This window comes from Limulus polyphemus, unplaced genomic scaffold (assembly GCF_000517525.1).
Source record: "Limulus polyphemus unplaced genomic scaffold, Limulus_polyphemus-2.1.2 Scaffold477, whole genome shotgun sequence".
NCBI classification, from domain to species: domain Eukaryota; kingdom Metazoa; phylum Arthropoda; class Merostomata; order Xiphosura; family Limulidae; genus Limulus; species Limulus polyphemus.
The window spans coordinates 218,257-240,873 of NW_013666087.1; the positions used below are offsets into that span (position 1 = coordinate 218,257).

The 22,617-nt window shown below is 31.6% G+C and overlaps 2 protein-coding genes across 2 annotated transcripts in view; one reads left to right on the top strand and one right to left on the bottom strand.

Moving 5' to 3' along the window:
• LOC106458507 (T-complex protein 1 subunit epsilon-like) overlaps nt 1-14,136 on the top strand; it is a 40,840-nt gene extending 26,704 nt beyond the window's left edge. The window contains exons 6-11 of the mRNA XM_013918028.2: nt 1,333-1,482; nt 3,122-3,241; nt 5,337-5,522; nt 8,624-8,761; nt 12,879-13,059; nt 13,796-14,136. Of these exons, the coding sequence (XP_013773482.1) occupies nt 1,333-1,482; nt 3,122-3,241; nt 5,337-5,522; nt 8,624-8,761; nt 12,879-13,059; nt 13,796-13,923 (903 nt within the window). The 3' untranslated portion in view covers nt 13,924-14,136. The remainder of the gene's footprint in view (nt 1-1,332; nt 1,483-3,121; nt 3,242-5,336; nt 5,523-8,623; nt 8,762-12,878; nt 13,060-13,795) is intronic.
• A 3,851-nt stretch (nt 14,137-17,987) lies between these two features.
• The window catches only part of LOC106458501 (coiled-coil domain-containing protein 13-like), a 23,229-nt gene continuing 18,599 nt past the window's right edge, over nt 17,988-22,617 (bottom strand). The window contains exons 6-11 of the mRNA XM_013918021.1: nt 21,653-21,829; nt 21,195-21,395; nt 19,924-19,979; nt 19,169-19,306; nt 18,659-18,853; nt 17,988-18,165 (exon numbers count right to left, since the gene is read on the bottom strand). Of these exons, the coding sequence (XP_013773475.1) occupies nt 17,988-18,165; nt 18,659-18,853; nt 19,169-19,306; nt 19,924-19,979; nt 21,195-21,395; nt 21,653-21,829 (945 nt within the window). The remainder of the gene's footprint in view (nt 18,166-18,658; nt 18,854-19,168; nt 19,307-19,923; nt 19,980-21,194; nt 21,396-21,652; nt 21,830-22,617) is intronic.

Here is a 22,617-nt window from a genome sequence, read left to right on the forward strand (position 1 = left end):
CTTCAAAGCCAAGTGATTTGTTTAATCATGGCATTAACAACCTTATTGTAAGATGGAAAAGCATCAATGATAAGAATGGAGTCTATTTCATTTAATAAATATTTTGTTTGATATGTAAGTTGTTCGGGTTTTTCCGTCTAAGAAAAAGGGACATTAATTTCTTGATGGCCTTAAATTATAACTTTCTTCCTAGGGGACTACGAGAGCCATATTATGCCCAGAAAAAACTTTAGGAAATTTGCAGTACTAATGATTTTGTTGCAGGCATACTAAATTCAACCCAAAATTCAAATTAACACTACATTCTGTATCTAGTCCTTCAGGGATTTTCAAGAATTATAAGTGTGTACTATAATATTATTCCAACCATATGTTCATGTAGACATGATGGGGGGGGGGGGGTATGTTTGGCAATTCTCAAACTTCAGGCAAGTTTTCCTTTGACTTGTCTGTGTCTTATATGCCTATTTGAGTGTTATACTTAAAAAGAATGATCAGTTGGGGTTTATTTCTTGGACATTGCTATAATATGTCAAAAAACAAACTTCATTGTTAATCTTTTTCTTTTCAAAGATTTTCTGTTAAAATATTTGTGACGTCGATTCAGCTAAGTTGACTGATATAACTCCCTTTTTAAGTCTAAATCTTCTATTAGTAGATGCAAAGCTGTACCATTAAAGTTCTTAACTTTTTTTTTAATTATTAATTAAAGCTTTGCAACCAATAGGCCTGAAATTTGTCATAAAATCACTTGAACTGCAGATTTTGTATGCCACATTCATGTTTAATTCCTCCAGTTGTCGGATTCAAAATCAGAGACATAAAAATGGCACTTCAAAACTGTCTTGTCTCCTAAATGCCATTGCCTAAGAGACCTTTCATTCAACACCAGAATTCATCATTTGAAACACTATTTATGTATGCTGTATAATGCTTTAAAAGTTATGGTTTAAATGCCAAAAGATGGCTAAATATTAGAAGCTAATAGGTCATGATGGTATATATTACAAATTTTATGTCTGTTTGGTTCTTTAAACCATACTTATGATAATGTGCTTGATGTTAGAAGAACATATAGTTTCAATAAATCAACCTAACTCAAAAATACAATATGCCCACCATAAGTGATTTTCAAAGGTCCACATTTCAAAAGTGCTTAGATTATAGTTTATCATATTTTTATGATAGCATGCTTTCAGGCTTTTTTAAAAACTGACACTAAATTATATTATGTCAAAATTAACAAAAGCTGAAAGTATTTCATTTTGTGATAAATATATATAATATATATATAATTCACTTTGTTATAAGAAACTGATTTTTAATGTTTAGGAACTGAGGAATGTCAGGTTAGCAATCCTTACTTGTCCATTTGAACCACCGAAACCCAAGACCAAACACAAGTTAGATGTTACTTCAGTTGAAGATTATCGAGCTTTGAGGAAGTATGAACAAGAGAAATTTGAAGAGATGGTACAACAGGTAATATTTTTATAGCTCAATACATTTTAATCTTGTCACACCTACATGTGAAATTTAAAAATTTGACTAAAATATTATTGTACTTCCCAATTTTTTTTTTTACTCATTGAAATATTTCTATGGTGTATTTCACAAAGAAAATGAAAAATGTTCTAATTGTTATTACTGTGCAATTTTGAGGACCCTCTTATGTAAACAACTTGTTTACCAATATATTTGTTATTTTTATTTTTTAGTGTTTTTAAATTATCTCTTAAGGCCCGGCATGGCCAGTTGGTTAGGGCGCTCGACTTGTAATCTGCGGGTCACAGGTTCAAATCCCCGTCACCCCAAACATGCTTGCCCATTCAGCTGTGGGGGCGTTATAATGTGACGGTCAATCCCACTATTCGTTGGTAAAAGAGTAGCCCTAAGCATTGGAGATGGGTGGTGATGACTAGCTGTCTTCTCTCTATTCTTACACTACTAAACTAGGAACGGCTAGAGCAGATAGCCCTCGTGTAGCTTTACGTGAAATCCATAACAAACAAACAAATTATCTCTTGTAAACATAATGAACCATGTTGTGTGTTATTTTTCTTCTCTATCAGTGACTTTGTTGCTACAAGTACTTTGGACTGTAGATCTGACCACTCCTGATGAGGGTCAGCTTTGAAAATATCTGGAGCTGAAAGCTAAACACTGTTAGATATAGCAGATTTAGATATGTCTGTATCACTATGAATAAAATTATTTTAATATTAGTTTGTGCTTTGTTGATGTATTAGTTAGTCGGGATTCCTGTGTAGTTAACAAAGGGTCTGAACATGAATTTTTGAAAACTGTAGTATCTTTTATTACAAGCTTTTGTGAGAATGGCAAGGTCAGTTGTAGACCACATATCTTGGAAATGCTTTCAACAGACCTACCATACATGAATGTTGACTGATGAGACCACATGTAAGCATTCTAGAAGCATAAAATTATATTGGAACTACATCAGAAGACTTGACAGGTATTTTTTTCTGATGGAATTACTGTGATTCCAACTTTTCTGCTCATCTTTTTCATGAAAATAACTGTTTCCTTTCATGGTGTGGCTTTAAGTTTGTGAGACTTGAACTTGTGTAACATTAACCTCCACTTTTCAGATAATGGTATTATTCTTGATTAGCTTGGAGTTTGGTTTCATAGCCCATTGAATTCCGTAAATGCCTTGCTATGAGAGCATTCACTCTTCCAAGGTGATCTTGTTTGATGTGTTTTGTCCTAGTTATACGGTTATCAATATATCCTTCTTCAAAAAGAGCTGTGACGAAATGACCTAATCATAAGTTACCATGGCAGGATTGCACTGGGAAATGGTTGGTAATTTGCTGTGAACCAAATATATTTGTATGCCAAATATTGCATTCCATTAACCATTTGTCCCACCATTCCACTGATAATAGTCTGTGAATGTTGAGGGTATTATATGATTTTAAACACAGACTACGTATGGATTTAATGGTGGAATTTAAAAGTTTAGCCCACAGGAGATGAGAATGTAACATATACTGTGCTTCTCAATAAAGTCTGTTTTAATGATAAGAAAATAGCAGGGTACAACATATAATTATAAGTACTTGCTTATTTTGTTGTTGTTTTTTCATATGTATAGGTTAAAGACACTGGTGCAAATCTAGCTATCTGCCAGTGGGGTTTTGATGATGAAGCCAACCATTTACTACTGCAGAAGGAGCTGCCAGCTGTACGCTGGGTAGGAGGACCTGAAATTGAAGTATGTCATTTTTTAATTGAATAATATCAGTCTTGGGTATAGGATACACAATAAGTAAAAAGGGGTTTAATTAAATTCTAACTTATTCTACCGCTGTGCTTTAAAGGATTTCATTTCTTTTTTGCCAGGTTTTACAGAAAAAAAAACTAATGGTTAGGAGTGTATAGAATTGTTAGTTTTCTTGATAAAATTAACATTCCGAGGCAGCAATGTTGATATAGCAAAGAAAGTTTTGGAATATTAAGGTTCTATTTTATTTATTATTTTATTTTGTGTGTGTGTGAAGAACTGATAGGAAACTACCAGTACTGCTTTGTTTTATCTTCTCCATATATAACTTATTGATTTATAGTCATAATACTGAATATATGAAAAAAACAGTGTTTATAAAATCTCACAAACATTAAAATAGTAAAACAAAATGAAACAGTACTCATGAATGCTTTGCAAATTGAAATTTAGTGTGTCATAGACAAATAAATATTTCAAAACTTTTCAGATAATCATAAACTGTATTTTTACTGTGATTTTTAATGTCTCTGATATTTATCATTAATAAAAGTTCTATAGAAAATTTACTTAATGAAGATATGAAAATATGTAAGAGATATCCTGTATACATAAAAGTTATCCCTTTTCAACCATGTATCTCTTTACTTACAAGAGCAAATTATATCATTAAGTTTTAAAAAATTCAGTCTTATCTTTCCCCTCAGATTGCTTCTAAATTAATATTGTTACGTCTCTGTATGTTTGTTTGTTAATTTTCCTGCGATACAAGTCCTTTCTTAAATAAAATTAGTTTATTCTTCCTCAATACAACTTTGCAACACACTTAATTTCCACAGTTACTTTAACTTAAACACATGCTATAATTCACAACAATTCACTCACTTTACTTCTGAGCTTGACTTAATTGTCCGTCTCTATCTCTGCCTGTCAGCAACTATAGTTCTGATCTCTGAATCTGCTATCCTTGGTTCCCACCAACCGTAACTGCTGTCCTTGGTTCCCCACTATCCGCTTGTCTCCTTTGTCTAGCACACTTATATACGATAATACCGCCTGCGTAGCCTCTTCGAGAATCTTCTAGACACTCATCTCATGCTACCAGCGTCACCTGGCTTCCGCTGTCGTAACACACTGGCATTTTTCGCGAATCTTCTAGATACTCATTACGTGTTACCAACGTCACGTGACTTCCGCTTTTGTAACAATGTGGTTGAAACGTTCATATCTGAAATTTTGTTTTGGATAAAGTAAGTTAAAAAAACTATCTAAACTTCTAACCCTAATTTTGATTTTCTTCTGCAGGAACCCTTGTAACTTTTATCTGAAAAATAAAAAATATATGCACTTCTCACCTGTGTAAATAAAAACTTGTCAGCCTACAAAACAAAGTTGTGAAAACTGTTAAATTCAATTTGCTGTACTTTTATGTTTTACAACTTTCAAGCTACTAAGACTTAACAAAATTATAAAATTATTGTCTAGAATCTTGTATTATTGTATTTTTCATAATCTACTCCTTTCTTCCTTATATGAATTGTACACTTGTAAACTTTGGAGTTATTTTGTCGGGACTTTTGCTTGATTGCATACCTTCAGCTATCTAATTATATTTTTGGTATGCTAAATGAAAGTAATAGATTAATTCTGTTGATCTTATGCTTCTTCTTTTATTTTGTTAAAGTAATGTCTTTGGCAGTTCATTTGCTGGCTCTACAAACACTTCTGTTTGTAAATTGAAACTGGAAAGGCATAAGGTGGACTTTGTTCTGTCATGGGCTTAAAGATAGTGGTGGAATTTCTTCAAACTGCTTTATATAATTCTAAAAGGAGTACGGAGATAGGATTTATCTTATTATAAAAGTTACATGTTTATGTTAGTTTTGATGTTTTATAACATACTTTATTGAAATATGATTTGTTCAGAAAAGAGGGCTAGCATATGATGTCATGAGGCCTGTGATTATATTAGTGCCAATAAGTGTATTTTCAGTGATTACACAAGGAAAAATATCAGAAATTGTTGTATAGTGTTTTATTTCCAATTATATCTTGATCTGATCAAGAAATGTATATATCTTGTTAGCTTATTGCTATTGCCACTGGTGGTAGAATCGTTCCTCGGTTTAGTGAGCTAACTCCTGAGAAACTTGGTAAAGCAGGCCTTGTGAGAGAGCTGTCTTTCGGAACAACCAAGGATCGAATGCTGGTAATAGAAGAATGCCACAATTCTAGAGCTGTTACAATCTTCATTAGAGGAGGAAACAAAATGGTAAGTTGTGGAATATGTATGTGAAAATAGATATAAAGTGGGAGGGTGATATAGAAAAATGGTTAGAATTTCACATGGACATTCAATATATATATATATATATAATCTGTGTTAAAATATTTATTATACTTGATACCGCTCCATGTCAAGTGAATGCCACTGTGGAATATTTCTCAGTAAAACTTACAGGAAGTAATTAAATATGGAAACATATTTAACTAACAACTATAATATAGTATTTTAATTAAATTGCTTTTGTTTTTAATATATATGTATGTGTGTGTGTATTACTTTTTTGCTACTTCATTCTAATAAACCCATTTTAAGAACTGAATTTTGAAGATTAAAGAATATTGCTGTGGTAGGGTATCGAGAAATTTTGTTTTCATGGGTTGAAATTGGTTAGCCTTGGTGAGATCGGTTGGAAAGTTTTAAGTATTTATTGGCCTCGTATTCTTTAAATTTCTCTATACCTAATTATTACCATTTATGCATGTTAAAGTTTAATAAATGATGCAAAGTATACTTGATGCTTAAGAAATGTAAGTAAAGCGTGATTAACCCATTGCCAAATGGATAATACTGTTTATAATTATCCATATGTTAAAAGGTGCATGTTATAATCATTTCACATTTATGTTCAAAAACTAAACTAATTTATTATTAATGTATATTAATAAAATTAGCATCAAACCATAGTTAATAATTCAAATATTTATACTAAAGTTTTTATTTCAAAAGGAAATGTTTCAATAAATTCTCATTATTGTCTACTCTGAATCATGTGACAAATCTAGCACTCTGATTCCCCCCTTTTAGATTTTTTTTCCCCATCCCTTTTATACTTTTCAGACTGTTCAACAAGTAAGAAACACAAACTAGATGCTTGCAGGCTGGAAAATCAAATAAGAAACTCCTGTCTCCTTGATTTGTTGAGACATAAAAAAAGCTAATTTCACTGTACTGCCCTCTCTCATTTCTATATATTTTTTAGATTAAAGGTCGTAGTTTGCAGTAAAATTTTGAAGTGTTCAATATTAAGGTGATGTCCTAGCAATAATGTAATCTTTTTAACTTATTTATAGGTTAGTTAGAAAGCGAGATGAATTATAATAGTATTGGGACATTATTCTAGTGTCTAAATTATTTTTGAACAATCAACATGGTGAGAGAAAAGATTAGCACCAGAGAGCAAACAATCTCAAAGCTAAATTAAGTGCTAAATTTCTTGACTTTTATGTATATTTTTATTTATTGATGTATACTTTTTAATAAAAGTAACTAAAATGTAAGGATTAAAACATATTAGGTAAGAAAAATTTGAAATTGTGTAATGTAAGTTGTTTGACACTGTGCGATGTAACTGGGAACTTTGTTTAGCCTACATTTTCTGCTGTTAGTTGTCACGGTACTAAAGACAGTTTAAAGTATAGTAGGAGAGCAACAAAACTAAAAGAGACCATATATCAAAAGATTTGAAACCTTAAACTTTTAGGATAGATAAGTTTGTACTTCAGTTTTTATAGGGCCCAGCATGACCGGGTAGTTAGGGTGCTCGACTCGCAATCTGAGGGTCGTGGGTTCGAATCACTGTCACACAAAACATGCTCACCCTTTCAGCCATGTGGGGCATTATAATGTGATGGTCAATCCCACTATTTGTTGGTAAAAGAGTGCCCCAAGAGTTGGCAGTGGGTGGTGATGGACTAGCTGCCTTCCCTCTAGTCTTACACTGCTAACTTAGGGACACAGCCCTCGTGTAGCTTTGCACAGAATTAAAAAAAAAGGGTTTTATATTATCAAAATTATATTTTCTTAATTTTAAAAGGAAATATTTAAATCACTTCTCAATCTGCATCTCTGAAACACATGACTCAGTGGTGTCATGACTTCTTAGTTTTTGAGTTCTTCCCTTCAGAATATTCAAGCAATTAGAAACACACATAATGGATATTGACAAGCTAGAATATAAAATTTCAACTCGTATTAATACACCCCTCCCATATTATCTGTCTTGTAAGAAATGTCTGTAATTCTTTTTGATACTGTTACTGGATATGTTTATAACCAGTAGAAAGAAAATATTTTAAACTACATAAACCAGATGATTGTCTGTTTGTTTTAGTGGTTGAAGCTGATAGTTCCTCAGGATTGCTTGATGTATTTAGACTAAAGGCAATGCTGTGAACAGTAATGGAATTTTTTAGATATATTTATAGGTTAGTTAGAAAGAGGGATAAATTGTAGTAGTTTTGGAATATTCTCTTCTGGTGCAACTTATAGTTCTTGGGTTTTTGAAATGCATATTTGAAAGCTACATGAATTATTTTTGTTTAACCAACAAAGTGAGTTAAAAAAACAGGCTTACTAAACCATGTACCTGAATGCACTGGGACTCAAGGCCAAAGTTAATACTAACGAACTTGAATTTTTAGTATATGTTTTGTAACAAAAGTAGCTAAAGAAAAAAATATTGCTCATTTAGGATGTTGTAGAACTTTTTATAAATGAAGTATGAAAAGTGTAAGACGAAACATAATATTTTTATTCGTCGCGAGAAAATCACCTTTCACTCAGATTGACTTAGTAAAGCCTTCACAACCACATATTTAGTACAAATACTTTTATTAAAATATCTGATTTTTTGTGTACAGCAGACTTGTAATGGTTACTAAAAGCTATCCAAATTTTGTGAAGATACATTTAGTAACTTCTGAATTATACTAAACATTTCTGTGTGGCTTCACAGAAACGGGGTTGGTACAATGGGCTGGTGCTATTAATAGAGGGTCGTGCTAAGTATATAGTTTGGAAGAGCTAGAAGGCACTTCCATGATCATAACATAGTCTGATCTCGTAATGTTGAAATCTGCTTATCATTAATAGCATCAAAGTCTGTCTGAATATTGAATTAAGAAAAATATAAAGTTCTCGAATAGTTTAACATCAGAATAGAAATTAAGAGTATTGGGATGCAGAATTTTTTATTTTAAAACTAATGTACAAAATATAAATAAAATTAAATATTACCGTATTTAGTTGTTTAGAGTAAGTTTCCTTATATATATTAAAAAAAAGAAAAATTAATTTGTTGGTTTCAGATAGTAGAAGAAGCAAAACGAAGCCTCCACGATGCTCTTTGTGTTATCAGAAATCTTGTGAAAGATAACCATGTGGTTTATGGAGGTGGTGCTGCTGAGATTGCCTGTGCTCTGGCTGTTAGTGAACAAGCAGACAAGGTAAGGTGGATATTGTTGTTATAATAGAATTCTCTTTATTCTGATTCTCAGAATTATAAATAATAATCAAATTTGTTCCTTGTCTTTGACATTGAAATCCCAAGTATTGTACAAAAAATGTATGACTGTGGATGTTTTTGTACATAAGGTAAGGTGTAAATCCCTGTCTCTTAACTAACCCTTTTGGTAATGATATTATGTATGGGCACTCTGTGTTCAAAATTTAATTAAAAATATAACTAATCTATTTCAATAATTTTGTGCCAGAAAATAGTGTAGAAAGAACATTTAAACACATAGTATGTTTTTTTGTTAATTTGGTAAATAATTCAAAATACTTTGGAGCTTTAGTTTTTTTAGTTTCGGTCAACTTCTAAACTATGAGTGATGTATATTCTTTCTTATTTGTTTTTTTATTGTTGTTTCTTATGTCTACCATTACTTATATTTATGTCCACCAATAAACTACACAGCATTACAAAATATGTGTATCTCTAAAGTTCTTAGAGATTGTATGAGCTGAGTTATGATTTTATATTTCATTGGTTGAATTTACAGAAAAAAATGTATCAGAATAAAATAGCAAAAAATTTGTACATGTTAATAAAGATAAAAACGAGTTAAAATTAATATTATATGCTGACTGTATTAGAATAAAAACAGACAGAAAACAATTAGCTTTATTGAACTAAAATATCATTAGATACACTTGCATGGTTTTAGGCACATTAAAATAATATGAAAAATATGATATCTTTTGTTTTTTAAAAATAATGTGTATCACGAGTTAAAAAAAATCCTACAAATATTAAATATAATTATGATAATAAGCAAACTTGTGAACATGTTGTAATTTGTCTTTTTTTGTTTTTCATCTTCCTCTGTAGCCACTTAATAAGTTCAAATGTATATACTTTTTTTTTTTTTGCATTGAAACTACATATTTGCTAGATAATTTGTATTAAGTTTCTTGCAGTATGATTTGGTAGTTGTTTTTCTTCTTTGAAACTAAAAACACTTGGTGTTTTGATTCAACACATTTGGTCCCCAAAGAGTTAATTTCACAGGGTGGTCAGCCTCTAATGGAGGTATCTGATCGCAACACCCAATCTTCTATTTGAACCTTTTACTGCAGCAAATTCATTAAAAAGTAATAAAACATCCTTTGTTTTGGTAGCTGTCATTAAGTTATTCAAATAAAAGAAGATTCTATATCCTTGTTGTTGGAGAAAATATTTAATCATAGAAAATTGCATGATCTTTGTTATTTGTGAAGAAGTCATTAAGATGTGGCTCATTTTACCATGGTTTAATAACCTGATAAGCAGGTAATGTCCTGCCAGATAAGTTTAGCAGTAGGTAGCATATAATTATAGAACTGATTTTCTATCTCAGTATTCATTGTTCATTCTTTATAATAATAATAAAAAAATTTTAGGCAAAAGGAAATGGTGTTAGAAGAAATAAAGTACATATGGGTGGTCAACCTCTAATGGAGATATCTGATCGCAACTCTCAATCTCCTATTTGAACCTTTTACTGCGGCAAATTCATTAAAAAGTAATAAAAATCATTTTTGCATTTTATTTGAAAAATATTTATTTGATATTCATATCTTCTAAGACTATCAAAAATATTAGTATCAATACAAAAATAAGTTAAAAATCATAATATATGCTTTTATGTAGTATACGAAAAATATGCTTTTTCTTAAGTTTTAACAAGTACTCACTATTGATAATTTCCAATACTTAGGGGTGGTATGAAGAAAAGTAGTCTTTAGTTTTAAGTGATGAGTGGATAGTTTTCACTCTCAGGTGTTTATATATTATTATCACTCATGTAAGTTTCACACCCTTACAATATAGGGACTTTTGCACCATTGCTGCATGTTTAATTTTGAAGAAACTGTAATATGGTTTCACATTGCTACAAATTGGAGTGTTTCAAGATACGAATTAAAAATCTCATTTCCTCCAAAGAATCCAAGAAAATGAAAATATGGCATTGGGAAGCTGAAAAAGAAGAGCAACAAATATAGGACAAGAATGTTTTGTGTCCAACAAGCTTTCCAAAATTTTTCCCATTTAACACAGAAGTTCTTGTTATCAATCCAGACTTTCCATAACAGATTCAAGGCTATCTTTCCCATTTAGCACAGAAGTTCTTGTTATCAACCCAGACTTTCCATAACAGATTCAAGGCTATCTTTCCAATTTAGCACAGAAATTCTTGTTCTCAACCCAGACTTTCATAATAGATTCAAGGCTATCTTTTCCATTCAGCACAGAAGTTCTTGTTATCAACCCAGACTTTCCATAACAGATTCAAGGCTATCTTTCCAATTTAGCACAGAAATTCTTGTTCCCAACCCAGACTTTCCATAATAGATTCAAGGCTATCTTGTGTTCACAGAAAGTCTGGATTGGGATATCTTTGACTCAGGGTTGGATTATTCAAGACTGGGTACCACAGCTCTCTATAGATCAGTCCTAGACTTGTCTTAATTTCATGAACCATCATGTCGGTTTGAGAATGAGCTTGGTAGCACTTAAAACATTAAAATAGCTAAACACAGTCATTAGGGCTTTTTTTTTCATCATCATCCTGAGCAACATCAGCTTCAATGGCCACAGATTAACCCTTTTTTGACAATTGTGAGCTAGACCTTTACAAGAGTGTATTAGCACCAACTTTGTCAGTATGGGAAACTGTTGTCCACATCATGCTTGAATCATTAAGGACATCATTTGAAAGGAGGCTACTTTTCCCTGTAGGGTGGAACACTAAGTTTCCAAATCCTATTTCAGTCCATTCTGTTCAACTCATGATTCTCTATGAGCTGGGAGATGGCTTTTTGAAGGAATCAAACTGCTTGTTACAGATCTTTATCTGGAAACTCAGTAGGAACATATGTAGGCAGTGGTAAATGCTTTTGAAAGAAATAGTGGCTGTTACTAAGATTTGTTTTCCTATTGAATTTCAGGAAAATTTCCATACGACCAAAATGTCCCATTTTAAATGGTATCCTCTTCCATGTTTAAGTTATGCAATGACATGCTGTGACAATATGAGTACAGTCTGTATTTATGTTTAAGAATATAAAAGAAATAAAGGATCCAACTGTAAGTTGATTACTTACTATTGAACTGTTATTTGTTATGTTCATAACAAATTTTGATTAGTATATTTTCTTCCAGTCATATATACTGTAGTTTTGTCTACTGCAACTGACACACCAACAACAACATCAAAAACCTTTCATCGTGGATTATGACGTCACAGTAGAACTTGCCATATTTTTAATTTAATGAGTAAATTTTTGATAACCTATTTATAGTTCACCAGTAAGAAAATGTATGAAAATATTCTTGTTGGAGCATTTGCAGTCTTGTTGTGAGGATATTAATGTCATTGGAAAATAAGAAATATTCAGCATTCTTCAAAAACTTAACATTAATAAATGAATATTATTGAAGTTAGGCCTTCAAATATAACTCATTCATTGAATTTAATAGATTTTGTCATATTCATTTGAGATGTATATGAACTTTTTTTTTCTTGTATTTTTATATAATTTTTTATCAGTATTGTTTGTGGGTGTGAAGGTTCATGGTTTTAGGTATATTATTTACTGTTTACCTGTACACGTACTAAATGTTGGGGAAGTGTTTTATTAACCCTAATATGTATGGGTGTGTTTATTAAAGATCTTGTATATATGGATTAATTTAACATTTTGGTGTTGATGTGCTTCCTTGTATGCTTCTTTATTCTTATGAAGATATTGAATGAATTAGAATGCTATCTAATTAGCTCTAAAATACTGTTTCTCAAACTGGGGCCCATGAGTTGTCATAAATTTCATAAAAATATTTTAAAAGTATGATTTATAGAATAAATATTTTTCATGAAATTAAATTTATATGAATTAAAACATTTACTTTTCAAAACAAAAACATCGATAGGTTTGTGTGTGTTTGTGAAAAAACTTTTAAATTAAAAAGGGGTCCGTGAGTTAGTAAAGTTTGAGAACAGCTGATCTAATATATCCAGTTTGTAGTTAGAAACAATAACTGTAGAATATACATGATAAATGAGAATATCTGTATTACAGATCTCATCGTTAGAACAGTATGCTTTCCGAGCTTTTGCTGATGCCTTAGAGAGCATTCCACTAGCATTAGCAGAAAATGCTGGTCAACCCCCAATCCTCACTTTAACTGAGGTGAAAGCTAGGCAGGTCAAAGAAAAGAACTCTTGGCTTGGTATTGACTGTTTGAACAAAGGGACTAATGGTAAGAAACATTAGATATTTTAGTTCTTTGTGTATGTTTAAAACTGATATTTCAATATAATAAATATTTTAGTAGACTTCTGATTTCAACCACAGTAAAATGTATAATCTTTGGTGTTCGGACTTGAAAAAATTTAATGATTTCTTAAGAAGTCATGTCCTAGTACTCCAATATTTGACACTTTTTTCTTTTTTTTTTAATTATTATTATTATTATTATAGAACCAAGCTTGGCTACTCAGTAATTTTGATTGATATACAATAGATATGTTGCAGTGATGAAAAAAGTTCCTAACAAGGTGATACTGAATGTTTTAGTGTAGTCCTGTATATTCCCATCAAACATTTACAGTATTCCCACTGGAAAATAAAACAAAGGACAATGCAGCAAATGTATCATGTAATTAAACATATACCCAAGTTGTAGGTTTTAAAAATATACTTTAAATTAGTGTTTTTTAGCCTTTCATAAAATTAAACATTGTCAGGAGTTGCATCCAATAATGATTACTTCATTTGAATGCACTACCTAATTCAGCTTAGGATGTCAGAACAAAGTGTTTCTGTTGACTAGGGGGAAAGCGTAATCCCTTCCAGAATTTTGATCATCTTAGTACCTGATTTCTATCTTAAATACTTTAAAATTTCTCATGTAAAGTAAGCTCAGCATTAAGTTGATTATTATATATTACACTTTCCATTTGTTTTCTCATTATAATTATTTTTTGATATTACAGACATGAAAGAACAGAATGTGATAGAAACCCTTACCAGCAAAAAGCAACAGATAAGCTTAGCTACTCAACTTGTCAGGATGATCCTGAAAATCGATGACATACGTTCACCTGATAACTTTAATATGTAATTGAAGACTTTGTTTCCTCTCATTCAGAACAAATCCTTTGACCTACTATAGACATGTTAGATAGAACTCTTTGCTGTAATGGAATATTTTCAATAATTTAATATTTTTTCCCTGTGTTTTTGACATCACAATGTCAGTCTGTTTCCCTTCAAAGCATATTGTTTGATTTTATTTTTTGTACTTCAGAAATACATTTGGCTACTAACACCAAAACCTTGTTATTTATTTTGTGTGGAATTTGTAATTACAAAATAACACAATTCCTGATTATACAGGTATAATATTTGATGTTATTCATACACTAAATTTTCTGATGTCACTTGAAAATGGGAAATCCCCTTATCATCACACTGAAAAATTCTAATATATATATATTTCACATAATGAAAGACTGGCTTATAATAGAACAAACAACATATACATGTACTCTAAGAACAAACAATAGATGTCATTTGACCATAACTAGAGGCAGCAGGAAACAATGGAAGGGCGTGGAAGAAATATTGTTGAAGCTTCAGAACACTGGGACAATTGATAGCTTGTATTAATTAATATCTGTGACGGTATTAACCCTCTCGATATACACAGGTAAAAGTGCACATATCACAACTTTCAAACAACAAACCTGGAATCAAAACTTAATTCATAAATCAAATTTTAATGTTATACAAGTTTTAATTTCTTTATTTCAAAAGGGAATATTTGAATATATTTTCAATCTCTGCTTATCTGTATGATACGACGTTTATTTGCTCCAACTTGCCCATTTTCTTTTTTTTTTTTTGTCATCCTTATATGATGTCTTGTATTTAACATAATTACACATTTACAGTATAACTAGCTGATTCTCTGTCATATACAATAAATCCTGATTAGTTTTCTTCCCAAAATAAAATCTAAATGTTTTCTAAAAATTATATTACAGTAACAAATGTATATATAAATTGTTTCTTTTTTTCTAGTACTTCACGAAAACATTTTTGTTTGTATTTGTTCATCTTTTGTAAGTGGTCCTTGATCAGATTTTTGAGTAATGCATAGTTTTATATTCAAATCTTCTTGATAAAGCCCTTATAAATTGAACCATGTAAAAGAAAATTGGTTCTTGAAGAAATATTCCTACATGGTCAAATGTCTGAACTTGCAATTTATTAAGTGTCTTGGCAAGGGCAATGAATTTTGTGGTTAAGGCAAATGCATGAAGGTATAACTTTTCTTTAAAAAGGCTAATACACTTTTGACTGCATTTTTAAAAATCTCTTACCTAAGGTGAAAAATATCAATAACACTTTATTGTAGTGCCTTCTATTGGGTTAGAGTTATTTAAGTTGTATTTGACACATTCAGTTCTTGGTGTTTATTATGTAATATGATATCATCCCTGATTTAATCTATAATTGTCCGAGTATTCTAAAATTTTCTTGTAAGTTGGATTATAAATATATTGATAAAAATTATAATTTTGACACAACTGGGATATGAATGTCAGACTTTCACATGATAGTCGAGCACAAAAACTGATGTGACACCCAGTGTTTGTAATTGAATATTAACAAATAATTCAAATACCAAATTTAAACCATCACGTTATTGTAGGTTTTCTTTATATTGTAATATCTTGCACTAAATATAATGAGTTAATAATTTAAAAAAAGAGCCCCACTAAACTGGAATTTGAATTCAAGACAAACCACTGTGCCAATTTGAGTGATAACAACAGGGCCAAGCATTATTGACAGAGGGAGCATTTTAACAGTGGCTTTTATATACATAGATATTTCTATGGCAAAGTCTAACTTGTATAGTCTCCAATCTTTGTTTATGACAATATAAACCAAAAAGTCAAATCCACTTGCCACATCCTCTTTCACAAAATGTCAGGGATGCTCTCTGGCATTTGCTATTACACCATTTATAACCAGCAGTAAGACAAAGTTTTGATTTATTAGATGATAATTAATCTCAGCTTGCTGTCATGACAGCTTTTGAAATATTTAGCTTTCAGATTCAAAGTTCCTATTGCTGAGTTCAGGTTGACCATGTAAGGGAATTATTTCAAGCCACTTATACCTTAGTTAGAAAGCCAGGACATTATATGCTTTATGCATGTTATTATTTTGTGTTCTTAAGTGCAAATTTGAAATAAAAATTATTTTATGTGTTACTACTACTATTATTACAAGAAAATAGGGTTTAGTTTCAATGGTGGCCAATGGTAAAAAAACAAGGTAAAATGTAAGTATTATATTTCTTGCTTTTTATGTACAATTTTTATTTATTGTTATATTAGGTAGGATGACAAAAAAAAGTAGTAATAACAAAACTTCTTCACAATGTTTGCTTACAACTAGCTTGTGTGTTATTCATTCAATATGGTAACACGAGCTGTGGCATTCGTCAAGTGATTTACAACTTGTGTGGCAGGATTATTAGTTAGATACTCTTCAAAGGGCAATAAAATTAAGTATAAACAGATTTAGACTGTTACATGCCTTAAAATATTTAGGTTAAACAATTTTAATTTTCATGTTACAATCTACAGTACTTTACAAAAAAGGTAATTTATATTTATTTCATTTTTTGTTTGTGATTATTACAAGGTCAGTCTAATGGACAAGTTAATTCCATATGGTGTAAGGGTAAAGAATAAGATGGATACAATTTAGTTTTACCGAAAATAACTTGATATATATTTGTATAGGAGGTTGTAGAGGATATGCAAGTGAAGTTTCAGGAGTGTAAGACGAAAAGCATTATTTAATTTTAACTTGAAGATTACTGGACTCAGACTAATTAGTGTCTTTAGTCACATTCTGAATCCATAAATTTACAAACAAATTGATTTGTTCTGTGTACAAAAGACTTGTAGTGTCTACTAAAAGCTTGCCAAATATTGTGAAGATACACTTTCTATATTAAAGTTATAGTGTGTACTGTCATGGCCACTTGATAGTTGCAAGGTTGGTCAAAATGACTGAGTCCATATATGATGCTACGACCAATCCACGTACTGTATTATACTTAGTAATATCAGCAACGTTAAATACAATTATAAGTATCATCATTACCCAGAATTTCAATTTAAAGTCTTCACAGAGGAATGTAACCTTTTCAACTTTCATGACTCGGCAAGTGTACATATCGGCATGTTTCATGCCCTGTCTTGTTAATTTCAAATCAGAAGGATTCTATGACATCACAAACTTAGGTTATTGTCTGCTCTAGTTTTCTCTTATAAAGTATTCAGTTTGTTTTAAGTTTTATGTAGACAAGCATTATCTGAGAGAAAGTATGTAGGCTGTTTTGATCCTGAATGTTTGATCTTTTTCTGAGAAAAATTATGTTCGTCATAGTTTTTGTGTATGTTGAAATGAGCTCCAAGATAAAACAAAACAGTAACAATATTTTCAAAGTTATTGACAGATTGTTTCACTAGCTAAAAAAAAAAATGCAATTTGACCTGAAAAATAACGAGTTTGAGATAAATTGATACAGTAAAGACTTCATTTAGTCTTTAGTGGTGCAACAGTAATAATGCTTTGATCAAATTGTATTCTCCCTCCCCCAGTGGCACAGCGGTATGTCTGCGGACTTACAACGCTAGATACTGGGGTTTCGATACCCCCGTTGTGGGCAGAGCACAGATGGCCCATTACGTAGCTTTGTGCTTAAATTCAAACAAATTGTATTATGTTCTCAGACTGGGTATAGTTTACAATATAAAAATCCCCCCCTCCTCCTGTTTTAAGTGATATTCTTTGCATGTGAAAGCAGGTTTATTGTGTAGTTTCCAACTTAAGAAAACCCACTTGAAGTCACATTACTGGGATTAAAGCAAGCACATGACACTAATACACAATCCCTTTGTTTAAAGACACAAGTTTTGAGTAACAGTATCAGACGTTTCTCAGTATAATTTGACATTTATGAGAAAGTTTAGTGTGATGACCTTTATTTACAGAATTTTTGTACATTTGGAATGTTGCTGCAAGCTCCCATCTTTCACTTGAAATGAATATTTTTGTTAAAAACTTAAGTAATAATATTTGAGAAACTGAAATCATTTAAAAAGTATTTTGGTTCATAGGTGAATTTTCTTTCAAATCTCTCATACTGTGTAAGTACACTTTCTTAGTTTCTTCAATAATTTTCAGATATAATGTAAAATCCTCTTCTTTGGTTCTTTCTGCCTCATTTAGTTGCACTTTGAGTAGTTTATTTTCTTCTTGGAAAATATGTAACCTAAGAAGAAAAATTTATCTCAACTTACAACTGAAACTAGTAGTGAGGTCAACGTTTCTGTTCATAGTATAGCTGAAGAACTGGTTATATGTGAAATTGGTTGAGTGTATTCGTATTACATATCAAGGTTTTGCACTGGAATTACAATGTTCATTATTAAAGACAGGTGTTTAGGATTTACAGAATAACATGATTTACAATTTCCCTAGTGTAGACTTGTCTGCTTTTTCTTTCTTTTTTTTTTGGTGATATCTTCTGTTGCTTTTACTGCCAAACTTGTCATCATTTAGTTTAAAGTTAAAGTATAAATTCAGTATGAGACTTTGACGTGTTTGATTCAGTTTCATGAAACTCAGCGTCACTAATATTCCTAGAATTCTCAAATAGTTTGATATTCTGATGCTAATTGTAATCTATAATTACTATTAATGTGTAATATAGTAGGAATACAAAGTTATCGAGAACTTCTCACTGTTATTTGCAGTATACTTACTGATACTCTAACCCTTTACTACTGTCCACTTCCTGTCTCTTATTATCATGTTTACGACTGTTGTAAATTCCAGAAGGTTTAGGCTTAGACGCCTGCTTTATTTGGTTCAATTCATCCTTCAAACTCTTTATTTTGTATTCTTGCTCTTGTGTTTTCTTCGTAACTTCGACAACTTCCTCAGCCTTTTCTTTCAGTCTGAATGAAAATTATATAGAGGTTTTGTATCTTTTAAAATTACGAGGCTCATGAAGAAGAAAAGTCGCTTTACGAGTATTAAGTTTTACTATGTACTTCTGCATACGATTAAAACCTGTAGGAATATACAAGAGTTCACAGACACTTATAATTCCAAAATTAATGGATTTTCGTTCTTATTATTATTACACTTGTGATGGATGTAATAAAAATGATACAAGAGCAAGGTAAATTTCGAGTACATCCTGGTGTGTTCACGTGAATATATGTAGCATTAATATAGTTTATTATAAATAAATAATAATGCAAACAGACCTGTTCTGGAGTTGTGGAATTAACGCGCACAACTTTTCAATCTCCACTTGACTGGCTTCAACCATTGTTTTGTTTTTATGACAGTTAACACATGACAATGATATGCTATTTTCATCAAAGTTCTTCCCTTTCTGTGTCCTGGAATTACAAAGATTAGTCATTATAACAAAAGCTTTACCATATTTTTCTTTAAATAAATAATTTTTTTTAAGTCATTCTTAACTTATCAGATGCTAAGTTGTTCGTAGAAGATATGGTAAAACTGGTCGACTTTGGTCTGGCGCGAGTACAGTAACCCTAAAAAACATGGAACCGATAATACACAAGCTACAAATTTCGTACATTTTTACATAGATTTAAATGTTTCTCGTCGAATGGTAATTTCATGAGTCAAATATTTAATTTTAAAAATACTATTTCAAACCATTAGAGTTAGACCTATAGATACTTCAATCTTTCATTTTTCTCGTATTCGGGGAAGATCGAAATTCTTTTGAATCGAATATTTGATATATTAAGAATTCATGAATTATATGAAAAAATAACCAGTATGTGTGTTGGATTTCGCGCAAAGCTATACAAGGGCAATATGCGCTAGCTGTCTCAAAATGTTAAGTTTATAGGCTAGAAGGAAGGCAACAGTACCCATCGCCAACTCATGTCGAACCGACTATTGGATTTGGCGATCACATTTATAAAGCAGCCCCAAGTGCGGAGCGCGATTTTTTTATTTTTTGTGTAAACGGGACACTAACCACAGAACCTCGACTCCACAACCCGGCTCGATATCAATTGGACCCTCAGAACCATGCTGATATTCGATTTTTAAAAATGGAAAATTTCAATTTTTACCTGAATGGGAAGATGTCGTTAACTAAGAAGTTTACGTTAAAATGCTTATAATCTACTAAAAATATATATGTATTTTATCTAATTTTACAACGGTACTTTTAATTTAAGTCTAATAAAGTGACAGTTATTAATCAGCTTGACCTCCTAGCGGCATGTCTGCGGACTTACAACGCTAGAAACCAAGTTTCGATACCCGTGGTGGGCAGAACACATAGACCATTGTGTTGCTATGTTCTTAACTACAAATAAACAACGAATCAGCTTGAGCTGTTCTTGATGCCATGAAATCGTACACAATGTACTTACAATCTTACCTGTTCGAAGTTAATGACATATTTTGTCCAATGAAGACAGCTGCTTCTAATTTTTTGCTTTCGGCTGGATCCTGCCAATAAATGTTTGAAATGTAATATTTGTTTTCCCCGGGTATTTACATCAATAACTCAATCTGAAAATAATATCTTAATATGATGGTTTAAGAAAGTATATATATAGGCACAGCATAATTAAGATAATTGGTAAAAAATCACACTATTCCATTTTTACCAATTATCTTAATTCAAATTAGAACACAATCAGATGATACTTTATTTATGTATTGTTTGGTACCAGTTACTTCATTCAACAAGAAATCCAGGGTATGGATTAGATCGGTGATGATCTCTTCAGCTTCCATCGTTACTTTCACTATAGTTGGCTCGAACATGTATGATTGAATTAATGTTTTGTTCCCATTATATTTACTCACTGGATGTTCTGATTATTCACTTTTACTGTCATTGATTTGGTTCTGATTTCAACGTTGCTGTAAACGTAATCCATGTTTGACTATATTTTGTGATGCCGATATTTCTCAGTATGTAACGGTTTAATCGGTCTTTATTTGGGAGTGGCAAGGATATTATTAGGATAAGGGACGAAAACACGGTAACAATGAGGATACTCGACTGATGACCTAAGGCCGAGTTTGCTTGTCACTTATAATTAAGACTATTATTTTAATTTGCATTGAATATTTTAAGGAACTCTTCTGTTAGAAATTATTACACATTCAATTTGAAATATTAATTCATAGTATATTTGATTATTCGTCTCATATTTATGAATCAGTTGGTAGTAAGTCCAGAGAGTGTATCAACAAATTCGTTGTTTATTTTTTCTGTTACAAACATACCTGTGATGTATGGATATCTTTTTTTAACTTCCGAATTAGCGCTTCTTTTTCATTTAGGATTGACTCCAATTGCTGTAGTTTAGCACTATCTCGAAGGTAGCTTTGTTTTAGTTGATTAAGTTCTTCTGTTTGAAGCTGATTTTGCTGACGCTTCTTGATGTCCTGTTGATCGATCATAGTTCGAAGTTCTTTCTGTTGGTACTGCATAAGATATAGTAATCAATCACAACAATTAATTATTAAACGGTAAACGATCTCGTTTTTATAGATGTTACAGATCCAAAAATTATAAGGCTTTAGTTATCTCGACAATACTCTGAGAAATAGAAGAGTTATCTTCAAAATACAAATTGTCTAGGGTTAACTTATTAATTCACAAACACCGCATTTATATATTCTACGGAGTTGGAAACATGTAAGGACAGAGAAACCCCACGTATAAATCTATATACATATACCATTAAAGTTTTTATGAGCTCGTCATCATTTCTTCCCTTGTCCATCAACGTCGTTATCTGTTTTTTCAATAATAGTGTTTCTGAAGTAAGAATTTTATTTCTCGCTTTGCTGGCTTCTAGTTTTGTCTTTAAATCCTGGACTTCTTCTTGAAGTTTCACGACGTCAGACATTATTTTCTTAAAGGAAAAAAAAATTCAGTAAAAATGTTTCAACTTTGAATATGTCGCTTTCTTAAGCTTAATAATTTTGAATATGTTTCAAATTCGGAAGCTTTTCCCAATAAAAGTATTTCACAAGCAAAATTCATATAATTTACATTCTTAATACCAAATGTCAGCGTATCGGGACTGTGAATCCAATAATTTATAGATCGCATCAAGTTGTCATACAAACACGCTCCGCACTTCGGAGCTGTGGGTGCTTTATAAAAATAAAGGGAAAATCCCACCATTCAGCCAGACAAGAATGTTTAACTAGAAGTGTGCCCTTTAGTCCATGGGTTCAAATGACTGAATGGTGGGCCTCAATATCTATGGATTTACTGATTATGGTGGGGTGGAGTCTCAGTCTGAGGGGTTTTGTACGGCAAGGGTGTTTAACTAGAAGCGTACCATTTAGACCATGGGTTCAGAGTACAAAACCCCTCAGACTGAGACTCCACCCCACCACAACCAATACATCCATAGATATTGAGATCTTAACAGTATTGTGTATTTGCTACGGCCCCTCAGTTTGGGAAAAACCCTGCTTTAGTCTGTCAGTTCAAAATCGGGGTCGTATATGCGTAGATACCCTGGTGTATCTTTGCCCAAAATTCTGAAACATACAAAATTTCTATAACATGTATCACAGGATCAATATGTCCAGAGTACATGCTCGCCCTTTCAGCCGTGGGGGCGTTATAATGTGACGGTCAATCCCACTATTCGTTGGTAAAAGAGTAGCCCAAGAGTTGGCGGTGGGT